A 24,996-nucleotide genomic window follows, 5' to 3' on the forward strand; every position below is an offset into this window, starting at 1 on the left:
ACACACACACACACACACACACACACACACACACACACACACACACACCACCCACCCACCCACCCTCCCTCCCTCCCTCCCTCCCTCTTTCCTCCCTCCCTCCTTCCCTCTGGGCAGCCGTGGCCTACTGGTTAGGGCTTAGGGCTTATAACTGGAAGGTTGCCGGTTCAATCCCCAACCAGTCCACCACTAAAGTGCCCTTGAGCAAGGCACCTAACCCCTCACTGCTCCCCCAGCACCGCTGGTTGGGCAGGCAGCTCACTGCTCTGGGTCAGTGTGTGATTCACCTCACTGTGTGCTGTGTGTGTTCACTAATTTGGTTAAATTTGGTTACATGCAGAGAAATAAATTTCCCTCACGGGATCAAAAAAGTGTATATTCTATTCTATTGATCCATTTGTCTCTACCCCCTCTGTCTGTGTCTGTCTAGCGTTATTGCTATCGATAGTCAGAGATAGAGCTCTGGCCTAGGGTGTGGCTTAGGGACTCTATAGCGCTACCTAGCATATTGTCTGTTGTGGCTGACACATACATTCAGGAAAATTGACCAAATTTGTTGGGCATGTATGTTGCTCATGCACATGCCCACCAACACGCACATGTTGCTTTGTTAGATTCCAAAATCTCACAGGTCTCCGCACCGCTGGTGCTCGGGCCCGCCATCGCCGCTTGCGGCTATATTTCTTATTATTCTCTTTTCCTCTTTGCCCGTGCGGCCCTTTTCACCAACTTGGCATGCTCCAAAACTCTTGTAATTTGGCAGCTACATGTGAAATTACAGTCGCTACTCAGAGACAGAGCTCTGGCCTAGGGTGTGGCTCAGGGACTCTATAGCGCCACCTACCGAGCTGTCTGTTGTGGTTGACACATACATGCACGAAAATGAACCAAATTTGGTGGGCATGTGTGTTCTATTAATCTGAACAACTTTTACATTGAGACTACATAGTGAATCTTAGACAAATTTGAGTTATGATTATCATTATGAATTTTGCACATCATGTATTTTTATACACTTCTCCTATACGGTTTATCGAAATCATGTCATATAAGCACTAAAATGATCTTGAGGGGTTGCCCGAGAGGAATTGCGAACAGATTTTTGAATTTTTGAAGTATATTGAAATGGCGAAGGTTTGAAATATGGCGTTTTATTAAGAAACAGGAAGTTGGTGTTATAGGTAGAAAAAAGGTTATGAATTGGATGTAATTTGGCAGCTACATGTGGAATTGCTTCTGCTAGTCAGAGACAGAGCTCTGGCCTAAGCAGTGGCTTCGGGACTCTATAGCGCCACCTAGCAGCATGTTATCTGTTGTGGTTGACATAAACATTCACGAAAATGAACCAAATTTGGTGGACTTGTGTGTTATTGCTACTACTAGTCAGAGACAGAGCTTTGGCCTAGGGTGTGGCTTAGGAACTCTATAGCGCCACCTAGCACATTGTCTGTTGTGGTTGACACATACATTGATGAAAATGAACCAAATTTGGTGTGCTTGTGTGTTATTGCTATCGCTAGTCAGAGACAGAGCTCTGGCCTAGGGTGAGGCTTCGGGACTCTATAGCGCCACCTAGCAGCATGTTATCTGTTGTGGTTGACACAAACATTCACGAAAATGAACCAAATTTGGTGGACTTGTGTGTTATTGCTATGGCTAGTCAGAGACAGAGCTTGGCCTGGGGTGTGGCGTAGGGACTCTATAGCGCCACCTAGCGCCATGTCTGTTGTGGTTTACACATACATTCACGAAAAATGAATCAAATTTGGCGGGCTTGTGTGTTATTGCAATCGCAAGTCAGAGACAGAGCTCTGGCCTAGGGTTTGGCTTAAGGACTCTATAGCGCCACCTAGCGCATTGTCTGTCGTGGTTGACACATACACTCACGAAAATTAACCAAATTTGGTGGGATTGTGTGTTATTGCTATCGCTAGTCAGAGACAGAGCTCTGGCCTAGGGTGTGGCTTAAGGACTCTATAGCGCCACCTAGCGCATTGTCTGTTGTGGTTGACACAAACATTCACGAAAATTAACCAAATTTGGTGGGCTCGTGTGTCATCGTTTTTGCTAGTCAAAGACAGAGCTCTGGCCGAGGGTGTGGCTTAAAGACTCAATAACGCCATCTAGCGCATTGTCTGTTGTGGTTGACACGTACAGTACATTCACAAAAATGAACCAAATTTGGTGGGCATGTGTTTTGTTATAGCTATTCAGAGACAGAGCTCTGGCCGAGGGTGTGGCTTAGGGACTCTATAGCGCCACCTAGTGTGTTACCTGTTGTGGTTGACATACATTCACGAAAATGAATCAAATTTGGTGAGCTTGTTTGTTATTACTGATGCTAGTCAGAAACAGAGCTCTGGCCTAGGGTGTGGCTTAGGGATTCTATAGCGCCACCTAGCAGATTGTGTGTTGTTGTTGACGCATACACTCAGGAAAATGAACCAAATTTGGTGGGCATGTGTGTTATTGCTATAGCTATTCAAAGACAGCGCTCTAACCAAGGGTGTCTTAGGGACTGTATAGCGCCACCTAGCGCATTGTCTGTTGTGGTTGACACACACATTCACGAAAACGAACCAAATTTGGTAGGCTTGTGCGTTATTGCTATCGATAGTCAGAGATAGAGCTCTGGCCTAGGGTGTGGCTTAGGGACTCTATAGCGCCACCTAGCGTGTTGTTTGTTGTGGTTGACACATACACTCAGGAAAATTTACCAAATTTGGTGGGCACGCACATGTTGCTTTGTTAGATTCCGAAATGTCACAGGTCTCCGCACCGCAGGTGCTCGGGCCCGCCATCGCCGCTTGCGGCTATATTTTTCTTTTTTTTTTTCAAAGCACTTTTTTTCTAGCCCAAATGCATCAGATGACTTCAAAAAGAGTGCCATTGTCTGGTGACATTTATCCTGATCACTTAGCATCTTTCCCTAAAATAATGCCCTGTTACTGAAAATAAAAGTCCCCTGACACAGTCCTGCTTTTTAATTTAGCCTCTGTTATGGATTTACAGTTTGTGTCAGGGTCAAACAACAGACACGACGTTTTTTATGCAACGCACAAACATCCATCTTTCGTCTTCTAAGTGCAGCCTTTCACATGAAACTGGTCAGTGTGCCATGTTCGTGCAAAATGTTTCATAATGTGCAAGTGACTACACTGCACCTTATCACAGACATCAAACCACAATGTCTCAGACTTCAAAGGAAGGAATATTACCTCATGTTACATTGTGCAAGAATATGCAAATGATAATCGTAGATCAGTCATTGGGAATACATTGTTCCGATTGATTTATGAAATGTGGATGACATTATATTCCTTAGGCTTAGTAGTCAGATAACTACTAACTGTGATTAATTGTGACCGCTTTTAGCACTTCAACAAAAATCAACAAAACTCCCATCAAACCAACAAAATTCCAACAAGGAAAAGCAACACTGGCATTTCCAGCGGACATGTCTGCCCCATAAACAGACTTCAGATCAGTGCTCAAGATAACATGTTCTAATGAATTAACAGATATTTCCCATCCAGAAAGAATTTCAACTAATGTGTTGTGACATAACCACCGCTGCTACCAAATGCAACTCTACTGTCCCCAACCCAGAATTGTAGGTTTAAATGATCAGTCATTAACATTTACATTTAACATGTGTGTAAACACACTGTCCCAGCCTTTGTCACAGCACAAAGGAAAGCAGAGAAATTACAAAGAAGTGCTGTAATAGTCACCTTCAAAGCACTTTTTTTCTGGAAGATACATTGATGACAGTGAATGTTTATTTAAAGACAGAAACAATTAACTCTCAACAGTTTGGCTTTGGATGAAACTCCCTGCCGACCAACAAATGCCTCGCGGCTATTACTGTGCGGATTGCAAGAGTCATATGTCAAACGTCAACTTTGGCTTCACGGGAAGGACATGTTCTCACAGTTCAATCAACCCTCAGATGGGAACACGTGAAGCCGACGTGCGCTGAACTGCTTGTTGCAGGAAAGAGCTTTTTATCCCCTTCTCTCTCGTTCCCTCTCTCCCTCTCCCTCCCTACCCCCCTGCTGTGTATGTTTAGATAAGAATATTTCTGTTTGAGAGGGCGCATGAATAGTGCACATCTATTTACTTTGAAAGCGCAGCTAACACATCCTTACACTTGACTTGGTGACATCATCTTACACGAGGGAGCAAAAAGCATCCGAGGCTTGTGAAGCTCACCGGAGTTTTTCTTCACCCTCTGCACGCAACCAGGTCCGTACAACACCAGAGCCAAACCACAGGGACATTACCATTACAGGGTGAAGACAAACACACTGTGTACATGTGTGTATCCATCTATATATCTACAGTATCTATCTATCTATCTGTCTATCACATTTTGTATATAATTTATCTTAAACAATACCATCTCCATCTTTTTAAATTTAGGTTCTTTATTGTTTTACAAATATTAAGTTATCCACAAAATAAAATAACTTACATGAATAAAAAAATTATACATTTTTAATTAAAAATGCACACTCTCTCCACATAGCATTTTTTACATCAGTCAAAATAACAGGCCCACCCATGCAAAGAGCTGATCTGAACTCAAATTTCTCTGTGACAGAAGATGTGTGAGTTGAACTCTGTTGTTTAGATCAGTTAGCACACACATCCACATTAAACTGGTCTTTGTCAGATAGTATAGAAGGTATTGGAGAGGTACTGTATAACTTAATCACAATCTTTATATTGAAACATTACAATGCAGATACAGGGCTTTTATACAGGGCTTTCAATGTTTTCTCTTTTTATGTTGAATTTGGACGGGATAGCAGGCCTCTAACACAACTCACTCGGTCAGTCATTTTAACAGCGTGGGGCATCCTGTAGTTGCATCTATGCCATTAAAAAAATCATGTTTGCTGTGTCACAGTTAGTATTACAAGTTCATTCCAGGGCCTGGAACAACTGATAATGATTAGACAATTAAATGGGCAAAAATGATTAAATAAAGATTTTTCAAAAACTCAGTATTGCTTTCATCAGATCTCTACCTATGAGGGGCACAAGTGAACAATGTCTCCGTGAATGTAAGCCTCGTCTCTGTAAATGAAAGCATCCTTTTCTATGTGATCATTTTCACTCAGTGGACAAGTTCCAGTTAATCCAACAAACGTAGACATGACTCTCATGTGAGCATATATCACCACACCATTGCATTATGAAATGGCACTTGGACCAAGGAGCTCCGAGTTAAGCTCCTGAATGAGCCTGAAGTTTGGTCATGAAAAAGAGCATCTACAATCTTTGTCCAGGAGGCTTTTCATCATAAGTGTTGTCACTCCTTTTAACATTTTCTATATATTAAAAAAAAAATCCTCAAAATGAATGTCCTGTGCTTGTGTACGTGAAGGCAGAAGTGCTTTTTTTTTTGGCTAACAACAACAACAACAACATTGACGACAACAACAGTTGAATCTACACGGTTTGGTTGTGTTCCCCATTGGCTGGCCTGAGCGTGAGTGTGATGGCAGAGCAGAAGATTACCAGAGTTCAGGATGGGTGTGCTGTGCTCGCCGGGATCCGCCTCTGCATATGGGTGTGGCCCTAACCATGTGGTAATACAATTATGTGTGTTCACCGTCGGCCTGTCTCATCAAAGGGAGTGCTGACACGTGAGTCACGGCCCCTGCAAGTCCAACCGACAGGATCGCACGGCCGCGAACCGGGGCGCACACACACAGGGTCAGATAACAGTCCAATGAGCTCTTCGGAGACAGAATGATGTGTGATGGACGTCAACATACTGTAGGTCAAGAACAACTCTTTTCTTTTCGTTGCTCTTGCTTTTGACATGCTGCTTGTGGTTTTGCGATCATTTTGGTTGGTCGCTGCATTGCCAAAGTATCTCTATCCACCTCTCTCATTGGCTCGATGCCGGGCTCACTGACCTAGACACAGAGGGGAGCAGCTCTCTTTTCCCCCATAAAGCCGAGATAGGCAGTATTTGCATGAGTCAGAAATGACAGACTATAACACAAACTGTACAATCAATGAATAATTGCAGAGACATGCTGGCATTTTATAACTTATAATTATAATCTCATTTGGTATATGATACCACATTATAACACTCAAACAGAGTTTATTACCAGACTCTGTTAAATGATGGCTCTGTGCAAATGTAGGACTTACAAAAGATGTTGGATTTACAGGCAATCTCATCTCTCTGTTGCCTTTTTTGTTTTCTTACCAATTTCTTCTCCTAGTACCGGAATCCCGAGCCATTATTAAATTGTTAAGATCCGCATTTTGAACTAAAGGAGCGCTCAGATGTCAATGTAACCCACCGTAGCTGTATCTCTTTCTTGAACTTATCTTTGAACTTCTCTGAAGGTTATTATATGCAGTGCAGGTCCAAATGCTCAATCTGAACTACTGTGATTAGACACATGCTGTGTGCACACACACACACACACACACACACGCACACACACACACACACATACACACACACACACACACACACACACACACACACGCCGGGTGTGCACCTCCTCACACGTCCCTGTCTCGTTTTTTTTTTTTCATGCTTTCCACTCTAAAAATGGAGCTGGCAGTCCATCGCAAAAGGGAAGGTTATCCTCGCAGTCTCCCCCCTCTAGTTATAATGTCTGTCATTCTTTTCATATATATATATTTATATATTCATTTATTAGGGTTTTATATGTGTTTTTCTTTTCTCTTTTATCATTTGCAGACGTTGACCCACTCCGTTATCCGGCACTCTTCGCAGACCACGTAGCAGCACCAGTGGAACTTGCAGTTGCAGCGCTCGCTGCGCGTCTGCTGCAGGATGTTGTGCCCCCGGCCGCAGCACAGGCTCTCGCAGTTGTCCATGCCCGGGCTGGTCTTGTTGCAGATGCGGCCCTGCGTGCCCGCCGAGTCGGAGCCGAGGTCGCGCTCGCAGAAGTCGGGCGACTTCTCGAAGTAGACCAGCTCGTTGTAGTTGGCGCGGCGCCGGTGGTGGTGGTGGTGGTGGTTGTGGTGGTTGTTGTGGTTGTTGTGGTGGTTGTGGTGGGAGTTGGAGTGCATGGAGTTGGCGTTCTCCACCTGGCCCGTGTTGCGGTTGTGCGGCTTGATGAAGGTGGCGCCGCTGAAGCGCTCCTTGAGGAGCGAGCCCACCGTCCGGAAGTCGGGCGTGACCTGCCAGCAGGTCTTGAGCTGGCAGCTTCCTGATGTGCCGTGGCATTTGCATTTCCGCCTCATGTGGTCCACCACCACCTGCACAGAAGACGGGACATCAGTCCAGCATATGCACACTGGATCATGCACACTGTATCATGCATACTGTCAATCAAACTTCTGTACAGAGATGTGGCTGAAGTGCTCTCAGTATAATGCTCAGAATGAAAGCCCAAGGTAGAGCACGTCCTGAGGTTTGCACACACACAAAACAATCACACATAACATTCATAATAAAGATGTATTAATATGAAATGTTTTATGTATTACATAAGCAGGTGAATAGAAGACTATGCTGTTACTGTATAGTACTGTATGTTGTTACTGTATTCAACAGTAATCACAACCACAACAATAATGAAGCACCTCTTCTGTGGCATGAAATTCACATGAACCCAGGGGATACAAAAACTACAGTTCCCACACATCACATTCCGTTTCAACTGTCAAAAACACAAGATTGTGAGGGCTTTTGAAAACAAGTTCAGTTCATGGGCGAGGATGTCTCACCCACCTCCACCCCCTTCCACCTCCGCCTCCGCAGTCCCACAGACCTCCCATTCGCTCAACAATGCTCTCGCCTGACAGCCGGAGTTATAAACTTTTAGATCCAATTACCAACAGGAAAAAGGGGGCCACCCTCCGCACTGACAGATGCTCCAGCAGACGCCCCTATCAACATTGCAAGCACAAACACTCACCTCCAGCACACCCACATTCTGCCGGCTTTGTGGCCTCCAAACACGATCGGCCACGGGAGGCAGAAGTGGTGTGGCGGGACCCACAACACCTTGGGAGATAAATGGGAGTTTTGTCTGTCAAAACCCCCTGGATTAGGTTTCAATGTGCGAGTCATCAGCAACGCCAAACAAGATGAGACTTCGCTATTTCATGCCACTCATGCGACGGGAGGCATCGTAGGGTGGACCCACAAAGCATTGTTTTGTTTAGGGTTTAATGGTGTTTTTTCCCCTGATTTCCCTCAGCAGAAATGAGACGAAACCACTATTCAGCAGAGTTGTGATCCATCAAAGCGAACACAGGGCTGCATGTCTGAGCCGAGGACAGTGTCTTCCCTCCTCCCAGGCTTAAGGTCATTTTGAACCCACGCCAAAAAGCACAAGATACTCGGTGGCGGGCAGGCAGCCTATGAATTCTTCAAACTATGGCGTTGCGTGCTAAGGGTTTCCATTTCAAGGGCTACTCTGGCATAGGTGTACCCAAGCAGTGCGAGGGGGGCGGGGGGCGGGAGGCGGGGGGCGGGGGGGGTGTGGTGAGATGGGGGGGTGCTGGAGAGCTTCCATGGTACGTGCGTAAATAGTGAGAGGGGATGGAGACAGGAGGGGCTTCCTGTGGCTTCAGGCTCACAACGCCTGCGAAACATCGCCACCACGCCACATGGCACGCCATCCAGCCACCCCGGTGTTGCAATTCTGCAACGATTTCGCAAAAAAACCCAGACGAAAACCAAACAAAGCACAGCCAAGCACGAATCTGCTGCCACTTAAGTTCTTAATACTTAAACTGCCCCCATCGAAATCCCGCTTAAGCTGTTTTTCGCACCCTGACTCTTTCGGGCCCTTTTTTTTTTGCATCCACGTTTTCCGGCGTGGGCGTCCCTGTCGTACGTAATCGACGCCTCCTGATTGTTCCAGGAGAGGAGCCAGGGGCCGCGTACAGGAAAAGCCCTCGCAAATCTCCAGCCTCGGGGGGGGCAGGTGCGGGTGTACACAAACATGGATATTCAAATGGCGGTGGCGTTTGACAGGCGCCCGCGCGCACGCTCGCTCGCTCGCCCGCGCGCCCAGACGGATGCGTGGAGCTGGAGCGTCAACGTCTGGCCCGGCGGCGTTACCACACTGGGCCCTGCCCGTGGCCCCGTCGGGCATCTCCACCGAGCCAGGCTGCCAGGAGTGCAGTGGTTCAGATGGCAGATAGCAGAGGAGAGCTGGCCCGATTGTGCTCTTTCCTCTTGGGGATCAGTTTGGGAGCACCTGGGGCCATGGGGGATGGTGTGGGCGAAGCAGAGAGAGAGAGAGAGAGAGAGAAAGAGGAAGGAAGAGAGGAAGAGAAAGAGAGGAGGGAGAGAGAAGGAGAAGGGGGGAGGGGGAGTGGGTGGAGGGGAGGGAGAGAGAGGGAGCGGGAGAGAGAAAGAGAGAGAGAGAGAGAGAGAGAGAGAGAGAGAGAAGAGGAACAGAGGCAGGAAGAACTCTCCTGGAAGTGGCTCACAAGGGTGATGACAGGTCGGTGATATATCACACCCGCTCAGAAGCGGAACTGTGCCTCAGCACAGGCGGCCGAGGGAAGAGATAGAGGCACAGAAGAAAGGGGGGCTGGGGAGAGAGAGAGAGCCTCAAACGGCTGCAAGGCTGACTGTCCCGAGGGGACTGGCAGAGATGTGCAGGAACTGGTGCCTCATCTCCTCTCACTGTCTGCCATCCGATCAAGATTAGCATCTCTGTCTGTCTTTCATTGGGATGTCAGCGCAAGACGTATATATCGCTTGTTGGCACAGGCCGAGGTCTTTAGAATAACAGGCCCATATCAACCCATCACTCTCATATAGGAGATCAGAGATGATTAATAGAATCAATGGAACTAGATGCTGTCCTTCGAAAGACGTCAAATGCTGAAATGTCAGATCGTGTGTCTCACCAGAGCAAATGGACAGTGAACATAAATAATCAAAGCTTCCATTTACTTTTTCAAAAGATGAAGGAGACATATTTTTGACCCAAAGTATGTGCTGTTCCTCTGAATAACCCTTTGAATACTGTTTAAGCAGCATAGGGCTCACCCGCTACATATGTTAGCCACCATTAGTGCCATGTGTTCTACATACAAAAAAAGTCATGGAGTTACAATTTCCATTCTCAAATGCATGATAATTGGGTCTGCGTATATGTGCACGTAAATATGTGTGTTCTTTCAGGCATACGGCGTAGATGTTTAAAAGACAGAAAAAACTTCAGAAGTAATTGCTGCACGCTCATTGGTGGAGACCTGCAAGACACGCACATCTGGGCCACTTTAATTGGAGAAGAGTGAGACAGACTGCCCCATAAACTGGCACCAGACTGAGATCAAATGAGACATATTGGTAGCACATTTGGACCACAGGCAATATTCGGTAAGTGGCAAATCCAAAATGGGTCTCAAAGTTCCTTCTCCTTCACACACACACACACACACACACACACACACACACACACACACACACACAGACACACAGACACACACACACACACACACACACACACACACACACACACACACACACACACACACACACACACACACACACACACAAACACAGACACACACAAAGAAAACCGTCCTTCAATTTACATCCTCTTGTTTGAAAGGATTTATGACTCAATCAAGACACAGTTACGCCAGTGACGTCCCCAGACCACTGGATGGGTCACAGTCTGTGGTCTGTTTTGAATTTCATCTATTGCACAATAATGGCATTGGTTCAAATTGGAAAGACACTCAGCACATTACGCACACACTCAAATATTCCTACTTTGCTCCTTTTTTTTTTGTTGTTTCATTTCAGACACATATCTGGCACGAACGTGACAGTCCTGTCCCTCAAGGAGCATGTTTAAAGGAAATAAACACTCTTATTAAATCTCAACACTGCCACAGTATTTCAAATGTGCTGCTAAATAAAACAGACCATTAATGGCTATGAAAGCAGCGCAGTTACAGAGACGGGGACGTTCGAGGCCCGTGAAGGATTGCTCGATCAACAGAGCGGAGGCTTTATACACAGTTTGCATCTGTTTATAAACAACTCCCTGCGTCGGCTGGACCAAAATGGGTGAGCGGACGTTACTTGTGCGTCTCTGCCCTACTCTTCGTGCCACATGCGGCCGAGCTCGAAAAACCAGCCGTTCTCTCTCCCCCCCGAGGAGCGTCCGGCTCCAGCTGGGCCCAGGCCGGTAGTTACAGGTCTCGCTTGTGTCATGACAGGGCTGCCTGATAACCCAAATGGCGTCCAGCGCTGCACTATCTAATTGCCTAAATGTGATGAATTGCCAGAGCCCACAGAAGCTGCGTCTGGCTTTGATGCCAATGGATACCTCCTACGGAACAGAGAGAAAAAGGGCTCACTGCGTGCACATCAAAGGCAATCACCGAGGTGCCATCTGATTGTGTCAAGGTAATCTGTCTGCTCCACTCCCACAAAGCGCACTTAATGAAGAATGAAGATGACTGTCGGGAGTCACAGGCTTAAAAACGCCGGAGCAAAGAACTCCGCGGTCATTTGTTCCTTTCAAAGAGGGAAAAAAAGGAGGCATTTCTTAAAATAATTCAGGCCCTAAATGAGCTTCTGTCCCGCTCTTTGTTCTAAATGGAGACGGGCTGTTGGCCTACGAGCCAAGCGTTCACCAAAGCAGTTCCAGTGCGCTGATCCAATGAAAACATGAGTAAAGTAATTTACTGCCTTTGCAAGTGTTACCATGTAATCGGCAACTACTGTAAACACACAGACATGCACAGGCCCTCTCTCTCTCTCTCTCTCTCTCTCCCTCTTCCTCTCTCTCTCTCTCCCTCTCTCTCTCTCTCTCTTCTCTCACATGTATCAGCCACACGGGCAAATTACACACGTACACACTCACACACAGAGAGAGAGAGAGAACACAAACACACTCCTGAGTGAAATTTCCCCTTTTTTCGACGACACTGCTCTCCTTCTCTCCTCGATGAAGTCGACTTAAAGTTGTATTTGGGGAAGGAAGGGCGCATCTCTTTTTACTTTCCGCCGTGTTTGATGTTGAAAATCTTTTGCTGGGTTTAAACATCTGTTTCCAAACAGCCTTCAGCCACTAATTAGAGCTTTTAACAAGACTGAACGTCGTGAGAACCAGAGGGTGGGCATGAGACGACATGTATACCCCACTAAAACCACCGCATTCCTGCACAAAAGGCTGCTTTTTCGGGGTGGGGGGGTGGGGAGGTGGAGGGGTAAGGGGGAGTTATTCTCGACTTCACCTGTAAGTGTTTTCTGTCTGATTAGGGGGGGTTCATCTGCTCTGTGTTTTAAAGTCCCGTTGACACAGAACAGTGCAGAGAAGGCAACTTAATCCACCCACATTTCAAATACACTCCTCTTCACTTAGTCTCTTTTGCGAGAGCTGCCATGCTTCTCTGCATGATCTGCATCGCACTGAGACCGCTTAAGGTGTCCATATCAGGTGTGTGTGTGTGTGTGTTTGAGTGTGTGTGTGTGTGTGTGTGTGTGTGTGAGTAATCTGACCCTTACAGGCAAAGGCACATGTATCCTGCTGCTTTCAACAACTGTCTGGTCATGGAGGTTAATTGACTCTGTGTCAAAACACATGTGCCACCCCAGCTCACCTGCCAACAGCACTCCTGCGTAGTGGGCGTCCACCTGGCCACACTCTGTGGAGCGCACCGCTCTTTAGCACCTTCTCATTCAGCCCCGGCTACAAACGCTAGCTGACGCATAGAGAGGGCGGGTTTTTTTTCGTAACCACAGATACTTGGATTGACATGTGCGTGTTTTGACTTAATATTATTATTGTTGACGGCGTGCCAGCAGCTTTTGACGTTTTTTCAGTAGCCGGAGTGTTTTCCTCACACGCTGGCTTTTGATGCCAAATAGGCTTCCTGGCAGACACGGAGCCACAATGTGCCCGAACAATGCATCCTCTTATTCTGTCTTGAATTATTTGACGGTGCAATCAAAAAGCCCTTCTTCCATTTCGTACTGCCATAACTCAACTGCGCTCGATGCCTCAGCACTAAATGAACCATGTGAGCAAACTCGCACACAGAGACGCACAGACAAACACGCATCGTGCACACACAAATCATCCTGTGCTTGTCCCCCCAGCGTCCCGTTTATCGTCCGGGTACACCACTGTTTTGTCACATGGCCACCCGAGGTGGAGGGTGTGTGTGTGTGTGTGTGTGTGTGTGTGTGTGTGTGTGTGTGTGTGTTTGTGTGTGTGTGTGTTCTGCGGGTCTGTGTTTACACCAGTGTTTATGTCATGCACACACTTGAGGGACCACACGGGATCAGAGCTTTATAGGGCACTCTGTTGGGGAGAGCGGCGCTATTATCTACCACTTTGTTCTAGGGCAGCCGGGCAACTGTGGCATTTGTGTTTTGTCTGAATAATCAAGGAAACCCGAAATAAACCGATGAAAAGATACAGGGACAAATTACACAGGAGGAAGCAGCAAACAATGAGTAATTTGCCCGTCCCACTGCAACGAATCAGAGCCCAGAGTGCAATCAAAGCCCTATCGCTATCATTTAAAGGCCAGCTTTATGGACGCCAGATAAAACCAGATTGGGGCAAAGCCGTGGGATGGGGACCTCTTATCGCCGGGTTTTAATGGCAGAATTAATTTGATTATAAGATTTAATCTGCCTGCAGGTACAAAAGACCCATCAAAGATGACACTGACACTGATTACAAGAAAACATGTAAAGCAACTCTATTTATACAGCGCATTCTCTAGCACTAACTGGCTGCTCCAAGCACTTGACACAGACATAGACAAGACAAAGTCATTTGAATGGTCTGTATCATTAATAGGTGATAGTGATAGTGAGCGGAGCGGCATTGGATGTTTTGGTTGTGCTATCAGTGAGATAACCCTCCATCACCGACTCCGGTAAGAGTGGGTGTACCTGTGGCATTAGCAGAATTAGCAGAAGCTGCAGCGGCAACAAGGGTGGTGCTCTCACACACACACACACACACACACACAGCAAGAGCTAAGCTTCAGAGCTCAGCACACATGCACCATCATTACACCCACTATAATCCCCCCTGCGTTCAAACCGTTCACCTTACAGCGCAGCAAGTCCCGCTAATCTGGCTCACATTATCCAATTAGTTCAACACCTGAGCAACAACAACGCAGAACATCCTGGAGCATCTCGCTGTGACGCCCAACAACACGCCGCCGTCTCCCGAGGACTTGACCTGGAGACAACCACCGCAGAGCAGAGCAGAGCAGAGCAGAGCAGAGCAGACGGCGCAGAGCTAGAGGGAGGCCCGCTTGTTTACTTACGCGTGAAGAGTAGCTTCTTCTCACCTCACTGTTTACTTGCATGTGGCTGCCATTTTTTAGGGGGGGGGGGGCCTCTGGTGAGGAACATGGAGCAGGTCCTGAAATCTCATGAGTGGATGTAATTGAGCATGTCTAAGTCGCAAGCGCATGTTTGCCTGAGCAGACACGAGTTATGGCTCAACCAACCACCTCCCCTCACCCCCCCCCCCCCCCCAACCCCCCCCTGCTTTGCATCTCGCAGGCGTGTGTGATGGGAGACCTTCTGCTTTGAAACTGGAGAATGATAAAAATGTGGACATCGGTGGAGGTCCCTTGGCGAAAAAAAAAAAGATCAGAGAGGGGTCATCCCGAGCTCACGCAACGCGGCTCGTACTGTAAGGTATTTGAGAAGAAAGCAGCTGTCGATATCCTAACGGGGGCTGACTCTGCGGTGAGCTGTCCGGCTCTGCCTCGGTGCCGCTATCGAGATCAAAGGAAGGACGCTACGGGAGAAACTCCCCTTCTCATTGTCTCCCGCATGTGTCACGGTTATAATGTGTCCGCGTGGGAGGAGTGGTCATCCTCACTTTCTACACACCACACAAAGGTGAGTAAGGTGAGCCTGTCATCTCTAGCAGGTGAGGTAACCGGACTCCTGCACCCCCAACGGTGTGTCATCGCGCACCCAAACCACACAGTTCTGCTACAGTTAGCATACCACATACTGCTACACACTGCAACACACACACACACACACACAGAAACAGACACACACCACTTCTGTAAGCATCATACTCACACACACACACACACACACACACACCGAGACGCAGCATCGCAGCAGCTTCAAAGACAGCTTCTCACCTGCCTGCCAACTCTGTTGTTGTGGAGCCTCATGCGGGCGTGGATGTCGCGGTGCGTGTCGCGCGAGTCCAGGAAGTCGCGGGAGAACTTCTCGCCGAACTCCACGTTGGGGCTGCAGCCGCCCCACTCCCACGAGTCCTGCGGGCCGAGCGCGTCCGCCGGGAAGTGCTCCATGACGCCGTGCGACATGCCCTTGCCGCGGTTGATGGCCTCCAGCTGGAGGCGGTTCAGCTTGGCCCGGAAGGCCTCCTCGTCGCCGCGCCGCTTGTCGTCGCAGCTGCAGGCCTTCAGCTTGCCCATGGCGCACGCGTTGGCCACGGCGTGCACCACTCCGGCCGCCGCGATGGCGTGGGCATAGGCGCTCTCCCTGAAACCTGCCCGCAGGGTGAAGAAGGGGGAAAGGGGGGGTCGTCGGGGTGGGGGGGTGGACAACACAAGGGACAAAAGAGAAGCTTATCAGCACAAGGGGACCACCGTGCCACACACTCAGATCTTTTTCCTCGCTCCCTCGCTCTCGCTCTCTCTCCCTCTTCCCTTCATTTTTTCCCCCTTTTTTGTTGTTCTCCTACTTAGCGCTCCACTCATTCTTCCAGTGATCTGTGCACACACGGAGAGACAGATCGCTATCAGAGAAGCCGAGGGGAAAACCACATGGGGCCCACGGTGGCTTTTCTGTGTTTTTTTTTTCCTGTGAGATTGACTGCAGTGCCAGTATGTTTCCCCTCACACACACACACACACACACACACACACACACACACACATACACCACACAGAGAGAGAGGGAGAGAGAGAAAGAAAGAAAGAAAGAAAGAAAAAGAGGGAGGAAGGGACATCTGGGATAACAGAAATCAAATGGCAGGGATCAGTCCCACGTCCTCTGAGATAAACCAGACCCCTGCCACTGCTCTCCGCAAACGGACGTGGCACTGGGAGAGAGGGGGAGGATGTGTGTGTGTGTGTGTGTGTGTGTGTGTGTGTGTGTGTGTGTGTGTGTGTGTGTGAGAGGGAGGGCAGAGGCTACAGGAGAGGCCTTCGGGGAGCAGCGTCACTCACTTTATAACCCACACCCAATGTGTTTACAATTAACCTGACTACTGTTGGCAGGCGTTTGATCTGCAGCAACACTCCGCTATAATCATCTGGCCCAGCAGCATTGCTTTCACACTGTGCATTTTATGTAGCTTTTTACTGAGGCTCAGGAACAAGAGGGGAGCCAATATGGGCTCATTCACAGAACACACCACACTACAAACACGGCGAGGTTTTACTGTACATTAAAAATGAACAGGGCTGTTATTTTAAGCCGTAACAAGGTTGAAGTGTCTCCACTTATTTTAAATGAAGCTCCCTCTTGGCCACAGGTGTCTTCATAAATCCTGACACTAAAGCCATAATGGCCCTCACAATAATGAGTTCAGGTCATATAAAGCTAGAATCACTCACAGGCCCAGCTGGTGCTATAATAGAACAGCATACTATACACACATGCCCATAGAAACAGCTTCTTTGAAGCATTTGGTTTACAGTATCCAATGGCCCTTTCAGCTGAGCCGATGAGCTGTCTAACCTTTCAACACATCAACAAGAAAGTTTCATTCTCACTATTATTCTCCCTCTCAAAAACGTCTCACAAATGACTGAAAACATGTGCACCTGTAATGCGATTATCTGGGCTGCAACAAATGTGTCGTAACGCACTGTTTGCTCTCCAACGCAAGCTTTTCGTCAGAAATCTGAATTATTGCCGCTGCAGCACCTAAGTTAATTTGAAAAGGCTCATTCAGAGTCAGAGAGGGTGCCAAGTTTGAACAAGTTTTCAACTGGCCGTGACCCGACGTCAGACACTTGGGAGAGCATATTCGCCGCAGATTGGGACTTGTATCATTAGACCTTGGCTCACCCCGGCCTCCAGTTTGGTCCATCACCGATAAGGTACATGACTAATGAGCCCCTAACACTTCAATCAGGTGTGAACTAGCAAGCGTCTGGAATTTGCAGTGCACAGGGAGGGAGGGAGAGAGAGAGGGAGGGAGAGAGAGAGAGAAAGAGAAAGAGAGAGAAAACGATCCCTTTAGGCAGGGCTGCTACACTGATTGCTTTGGAGCATTTATCGGAAATAGCTGAATGCTGTTCAGCTGATCAGTTTCAAACTCTCCAGTGAGTGAGCATGCACCGATGGACAGATACAGACACATATACAAACACACACACACACACACACACACACACACACACACAGACACACACTCTCTCTGTCTCTCACATACACACCATCCACACACACCGGCATGCGCACACACATGCACACACACACACACACACACACACACACACACACACTATATAACAACTACCAACACAAACTACATCAGCTGCAGCTTTTTCCGTGCTAGCTTCCCATGATTCCATGGGGGGCGGATGGCACTTAGAAGCAGCCGAGAGACATGGACATGGAAATGCTGTTTTAGATTTCCTTCCGAGCCAACGAGAGACCTGGAACAAATCAATCTAACAAATAATTTAAAGTGAGAGGCACGCCCGGCTGCGCTGATGGCTGAGGGAAGTGGGAAAATGAATTAAAGATTGAAGGAAACTGTCACTTTGGGTTACAGAAACCAACTAAACAGGTTTATGCTTTTTGCTACTGAGAGTTGAGAAAGTGCTGAGAGCAAATTCACAGCACTTGCACTGGCAGAGAGCAAAAAGCATTAGCCGGGGAGAGAGCGGGCCCCCACTGTGTCTGTGTGCTTTTGCGGGATATTTTCATACTCCGGGTACCCGGTCCGAGGTGGGCCCAGGAAGGCTTCTGACATCCAGAAGCTCGGGAACCTATGATTCATGCTTGGTCGAGCCTTTTTCTGATATAACTTGACTGATACGTTTCATATCTCTTTTTAATCCGTTTTTTTTTTTTTGTGTGTGCTGCTCGTCTTCCTTGCTCTGTCTATGCGCATTAGCCAGTCTGAATATTTATGGAACAGTGATGAGGTGACAACCATTGCTGACGGTGCAGAAAATGAATCAGGTTTGCAGGCTTCCAAAACGAGAGCAAACAAATGTGGCACAGTAGCCAGGAAGTAGAACAACAGTTGCCATGTGAACATCGGTGTGCCATTGCCTGGAGCAAAGACTTCTCTGGTATTTTACTAGGCACTGTGTGTGCACCTGTGTGTGTGTGTGTGTGTGTGTGTGTGTGCCCCTGTGTGTGTGTGTGTGTGTGTGTGTGTCTGAGTCAGAGTCTGTGTGTCTGTGTGTGTCCATGTGTGTGTGTGTGTGTGTGTGTGTGTGTGTGTGTGTGTTTGATACTTCATGTGTGTCTAGTAGACAAGTGATATGTGAATGTGTGTGTGTGTGTGTGTGTGTGTGTGTGTGTGTGTGTACACCGTACCTCTGTTGAACACCAAACTCTCGTAAGGGATCTTGTTCTTGGTCTCCAGGCTAGAGCAGTTCCATCGGTGTCCCCTGAACTGGTGCTGGCACTCGTGGATGGCTATCTGGATGCCCTGGATGGCCGAGGCCGTCACGTCGGGGTTCTTCATGCACACTTCCATCTGCTTCTTGGTCAGCCCAGGGAGGGTCATGCACACCGAGTTGGCATCGAGGACAGGGTCGGTAGGGTTGAGGATTTTTAGCCTCAAGATCTCATTGGAACCTGCCCTGGAGAAGAGAGGAGTTGTGATGTAACTCTTGGGTGAAGCTTAGAATTCGGTGGAGAAGCACAGGAGGACAGTGAATCTGGTAAAGTTGGGTCTGAGTCTGCATTTATTAACATAGAAAAGGTCACTTGGGATGGGATGGATATACTTGCAAAACAAGAAGAAACATGTTTGCAAGCAATCACATTTAACACAGCTTCAAACTGGAGAGTAAGTAACTGTCAACAGGACAACACCAATGAAAAAGTATACATACATAAACAGAAATAACCTGCTGGAACATTATAATTTGATTAGGCTATAATCTTAGCCATTTCTTTGTCTAAGATACACTTCAACTCTTAATAATTCATTTAGCTTTGGGAAATTAACTACAGTGTAAAACAGCTTAATTGTTTACATATAAACAAAAAAGATAACACATTTTGAAAAGGGTGTGTGGAGATCAAATACTGAGTTTTAATACTATTTACAAACTTTGCCAAAATTACATGTAGGACCTTGCAAGAGGAAATTTACAGGTCTTCTTCACCACTACTGTAAACGTGTCAGTTTAAACGAGTTTAAACAGTTACAACATAGAAATTCGTTGTTCAAAATATTTATTTTCTAAATAACCGAGCTGTTTTATCAAGAAGGTCTTTCTATATCTGATAAAACCTTGGAACACCTTCTATCAAGATTGTCACTTAAATATATCATCCGTAGACATGCAAAAACATGTTGTAGCCTAACAGTCGTCTCGGTTAACACGTTATATTGTGTCCTCATTAAACGTAGAGAAAAAGAACAACTTACTGAATTCAGCCTGATATGTAATGTCCTTTCCTAAGTTACTACTGTGTTATTTGTTTTGAAAAGTTTGTTGAACAGTTTAGGGAATCTCATTGACTTACCTTTGAAGAATATGAGAGACGAACATCACTGAACACAAAACGTGAAACAATAAGAATCCCATTATATTGCTAGTTCGCCAAAAATCTGTGCGTTCGGCAGGTAGCCTATCTTTCCTTTAAGATGACAGATGTTGATCAGAAACGCTTTTCCCGGAGGTGAGTTTCTGCCCAGTGGCTGACAGGTTGACGGGTCTAGTCCAAATCGAGCTCAGATCTCTGTGCAGATCAAAGTGAGAAAGGTGTGCGGGAGCAAACGATGTTGTGATACGAAGAAGTTTCAGGTGTCTCCACTTTTCAGGTGCCTCGGAAAAAGTTCTTGAAGTGGTGTGTCAAAGTGAGAGGGTGAATGAATGAACACTCTACAAACGCACGGCGTTACTGAATCTGTCCAGTGACACTTCTGCTCCGACGTGATGATCTCCGCATTGAGTTACAACCGGGAAGCGGTCCATTAAGTCTCAGTGAGCCTCCTGCCCCTAGTCTCTTTTACTTGTGATGTTATGCTTATCCTGATAGCGTTGTAAACCACAGCACTTAGCACACTGCCAGCCCACCTCTACGTCATTTGACAGTAAAAAAAAAAAAAAAAAAGTTGCGACAGAGAAGGACAAGTGCCTCGTTAAGAGAAATAGATCACCCAGATAAGGGAGGACCCTTATGCACAAAAAGTAGAAGAGACTTTTCCCTCTTATGCACAAAAGTAAAAGAGACTTTGATTTCTGGAGGTGCACAAGCGCCAGTAATGATGCTGATGGTGATGACCATCTTCAGAAACTGATATCAAATCACCACCTTATTTTAGATTTTCTTTACAACTTCAACATAATGCAATTGACTTCAGTGGGACTTTGAACAAGAATAGCCTCACTAAATGAGAGAGAAAAAAATCCCTGTCTATTACTCAAACACCAAAGCTCAGACTTTTGCAATAGCACACCATGTAACAATATGCACTAATTGCTGAATTCTTGTGGGCCGTATCAATTGTGAAAGTATTTCATATCAAAGATCAGTTTTGCTGGTCGTGGGCCAGAGTAAATTTATTTTAATTGCTTGAGTAGTTGCCCTGAGAGACTGTTATTCATTGAGATCTGTCACCATCTCCCACTCCTTCCTAAGCCACCCCCCACATCACATGAAGTGTTGCTGAGCTCAAAGAGAGGGGAGCTGCTCTGACACACCGGACTCCAGGAGTTCCCGTCCATATGGCCCTTTGAAGTCCCTCATTTTGGGAACTAAATGCAGACCGCTGGAGCAGTGGCATCTACGAAGAAAACCACATAATTCAATTCAACCATTGTCGATGCGATGCGTTCCTCGGAAAAGTACAGCCACAGAATGAGACTCTGAAGGGAATTCGAAAGGCCCACTGGGGATAGGGGTGCTCTGTCTACATGGTGTACATGTGAGCGAACAATTACAACCGAGGCCAATTTAGCTTCAGTCCCAGTTCTACTTTTGTAACTCATTTGTGATGGTTCCTTCCATCACAGGCATTCGAATGGACATACTCTGTTCAAACATCTGGCTGTGATGTTGCAACCTTGAGAAAACAACAACACAAAAGAAGGTTCTCATCTGGCATGGGTCATTGCCAAAGATATCTGTGGTCAACATTATAACACATTCTGATGTTAATTGTTTCCCAGTGTTCACCAGGAATTCCATTTCAATTATATTAATTTAAGGACAAAATAAAAAGCGAACGCATAGTCATTGTTTCCCCCAGCTCAACTCTGTGATCGCAAAACCCTGCAGGATTTGAGTTATTTAATAAAGTTATGGTGAGCATAAATTTTACTGCTTGCCCATAAAATCTTTATCTGGTCCTCAGCAATAATCCTCAACATACAGCAACAGTCATTTGATACCTCTGCGGACACATGCTAGGAGAGTCTGGAAGAAACTCTCCTTAGAGTCATAACCTTGAGGTTTAGTGTTTTGTTGTTGAATTCCTCCCACTGTCAGTGTGTGAAGTGTTATAATGCTCTCATGGACTTTTGAGACATATTCTTGACAGCCAGCATCACCCAAGCACAAAGCAAACTTTCAATTTGTAACGCTTCACTCACCAAAAAACACAATCTGGGAATGATTTCACTGACTGGTTGACATCAATTAGCAAAATAAGATATGAAGTGATGTGGCTGGCTGTGTTGTTTTCCCTTTGAAATAACGTTGTTTTCCCTTTTAATGACATTTTACAAAAGCTCAGAGTGCGATCTGTCTTTTGTCAAGTCAAGGCCATGATCTACTGTACACCACATTGGGGGTTTCGGTCACGCACATTCTTCTTCTTTCAGGTCACCCTGGATGAGTATTTATGCCTCTCATTACGTGTTTTACAATGGTGGCCAACCAAGTTCATTCTCCGATGGAGGGCTTAAATTGCTTAACATTGAGAATAATGCTCTCACATGCAGGTTCTCACAGAGCTTGGGGAAAACTATGGAAACAGAAATAATAGACCTGGCCACAGCTTTTCCGACACTTGGAAATTCCACAGTCCTGTTTATAGCCCTATATCCAACAGGTCTATAAGACTAAATTATGAAAAATAGGTCAAAGTCAGTTTAATCTATTTTTGATATTCTTATATGTGTTTACACACAAGGGATGAGGTAGGGGTGGCTGTGAAAAAGTTTGTGTGCGTGCTGTACTCTGGCTTTTCTGAGGGACAGCAGGGAGCCCTGTGTATAAGAAAAAGTAAAAGAAGACAGCTGAAGAGGTTGGGCAATTACTAGTGTCTCCCCCAGCAACAATTTTCTAACAAGCAAATACATGAGCAGCAAAAGAGGTGAAACTCTGAGCGAAACAGCTCTAGGAAGAAAAAAAAGGAGGCATTTCAATTACAGGGACTCCCAGAAGACATGCGGTAATAAGTAACAGCCTGTCTTTAGTGAGGATGAGGGTTAGAGAAAGTTTTGTTCTTCCTTTGAACAACCTCCAGCTACGGGACAATGATATATCTTGAGGGATATGTGATACAACGAACAGCTAACTGCATTTGAGCATTACCACAGTGTCGGGTGCTTTGAGGATTCCACTGATTTTGTCACCACAAGAACAAGGAGAGGAAATCTGATTGCTGTTAAAGGAAGTTGACAAACCCCTTTGTCACAGTTAAAAAAATAAAAAATAAAAAAAAACATCCTAGCTGGGAGATTGGCCCAACCTTGACATTTTTGTTGTAATATTTTGATTAAGAGGGAGGGACTGAAATTCAGGAAATATTTTTTTGAGGGAGATCAATATTTTCAGAGTATTTCTGAATTATAGTCTAGAAAACTGGCAAAAAGGCACAGGCAATGTCTCTGTAGCCTACAGTACATCTTAAATAAAATGTTTCCTAACCCACATTTCACTATCTAAGATCTATCTATCTGTCTATCTATCTATCTATCTATCTGCCTGTCTGTCTGTCTGTCTGTCTGTCTGTCTGTCTGTTCGTCTATCTGTCTGTGGTACAAAATGGCTTTACGTCGTAGGCCTAGGGTGTGGCATTTGTTGTTTTGATAATGGGCAAGAATAGGCTGCTGAAGCTGCTGCGATTCTGCCGTGCGCCGCTGTGTTTGTTTACGTACGGAGGACACGCTTGAGGTCGAGGCTCGAACGCTCAGACGACCTCTGAGATGAGAGAGAGACATGGCGGGTGGAAACGGCGGCAGTCCCCCAGTGCCCCCCCTCCCCCCACCCCCGGATCCAGTGCCTGCCAAGCTTACCATGGACACAGAGGCTCAGAGCTGAGGAGGCCTCATCCACCAGTGCACGCGGCCAAGACCTGATGTAAGCGTTCGTCTACAATCAATAAAATGAAACGGTCGAGCTATTCCCACTTTGACAAGACTAGAATGAAATATTGCAAGTGGCATATGGCAGATGGCAGATATTTAGCCTTTTAGGGAACTTATAGCCTATGTTAACAGGAGAGAGTGAGTTCCTCAGTTGTGGGATGGAGGTCTTCCCGATAAGTTTCAAAGAAACCGTGAGAGTCGGTGGGACGGTCCAAGGGAAAACAGAGGCTCCCTCTACTGGCCAAGTCTGAACCCACATCTTGTGCAACTCCTGGAGTTACCTGGTGTGCGTGGTTCACTCGTTAGAATTGCTATCCAGGGGATCCCTGGTTCAGGTATTTAGCTACCAGCTGGTTCCGGCTCAGAGGAGACCTATTGAGGAAAATCAGAGCGTTGCTTGTTTTCCTTACCGCTGGCATTACTCCTGGGAATCGTTAATTGGGTGGAATTATCCGTTTGCTTTTCTTGCTCATTGTGTGAGTACACTTGTGTATACATTGCAAAGGGACACCACCAACGTGGTATGCGAGGAGAATACATTAATCGAGCTTTGATTAAAAAAATAAAACAGGAACACACAAGTGAGTTGTAGCTTGCAGACGTCATGAGATAAACAACAGTGTGACATGGGACTTAAAGAAATGAAAACACAGCAAATACATGGCCACACACACACGAACACACACAATTGACACCTTGCACAGTGTCTTTACTTGCTTTGAATTGCCCTTTATTCCTACCTCTCCAGTCATTTATGTGAAAAAAAGCATTTTTTGCTTTTTGCTTAACCCATTTTATTTGTGTCTTAGTGTTGAGTGTCTGAGAAGTATGGGGGTGGGCTCTCTCTCTCTCTCTCTCTCTCTCTCTCTCTCTCTCTCTCTCTCTGTGTGTGTGTGTGTGTGTGTGTGTATTGTTGAGGGGGCAGTGTGGTGAGGGGTTTAACTGTGGCCATTGAGTGGGATGCAGCCGTCTGGAGTTTTTCCCTCTCACAAGTGGCCTCCTGTGAATCATGCAAAACTATGCTGTTTATCCAGACAGGGATCAAATCTAACCCGTGACTGACGTTTTTACGACTTCACCAAAGTGCACATAAATGGCGTGTTTCCGGACGGGGGACAAGAGTAGTGTCCTCGGGGCTTTGTGAGTACACAGGCCGGGGAAACACAGACAGACAGACAGGGGGTGAACGAGAGGAGTGAAAGAAAGCGAGGGAGAAAGAATGAGATGGAGTGTGAGATAGAGAGAGATGCTATATGTCATCTGCTGTGAAAAGGATGTTGAAAGATGAGAGCAAAACGGGTGGAAGACAAAGATCTGTGGACAGGACACTGAAAAAAAACAACAACAAAACTCTTTAACGTTTACGTTTGAGCTGGTTTGGGGTCATCAAGATGAAGGTGAAGATAGTCAGAGGGCAACAGACAGAGGTCGTCATGGTGAAGCAGCTGGACACTGCGAGCAGACCTGACAAGTCCAAGCACTACCTGACCCACAGCGCAGGAAGACCACCACTGG

At 46.5% G+C, this 24,996-nt stretch overlaps 1 protein-coding gene across 1 annotated transcript; it reads right to left on the reverse strand.

The window, feature by feature from the left end:
• Window positions 1–4,420: 4,420 nt before the first annotated feature.
• wnt10a (wingless-type MMTV integration site family, member 10a) lies at window positions 4,421–20,152 on the reverse strand. The gene is made up of 4 exons (XM_062534056.1): window positions 19,688–20,152; window positions 18,524–18,792; window positions 15,133–15,506; window positions 4,421–7,266 (listed from the first exon to the last, which is right to left on the reverse strand). The coding sequence occupies exons 1-4, from the start codon at window positions 19,747–19,749 to the stop codon at window positions 6,733–6,735; spliced, it is 1,239 nt and encodes a 412-aa protein (XP_062390040.1). The 5' UTR covers window positions 19,750–20,152; the 3' UTR covers window positions 4,421–6,732.
• Window positions 20,153–24,996: the final 4,844 nt, after the last annotated feature.

The sequence above is a fragment of the Sardina pilchardus genome, chromosome 4 (genome assembly GCF_963854185.1).
Source record: "Sardina pilchardus chromosome 4, fSarPil1.1, whole genome shotgun sequence".
Classification (NCBI taxonomy): domain Eukaryota; kingdom Metazoa; phylum Chordata; class Actinopteri; order Clupeiformes; family Clupeidae; genus Sardina; species Sardina pilchardus.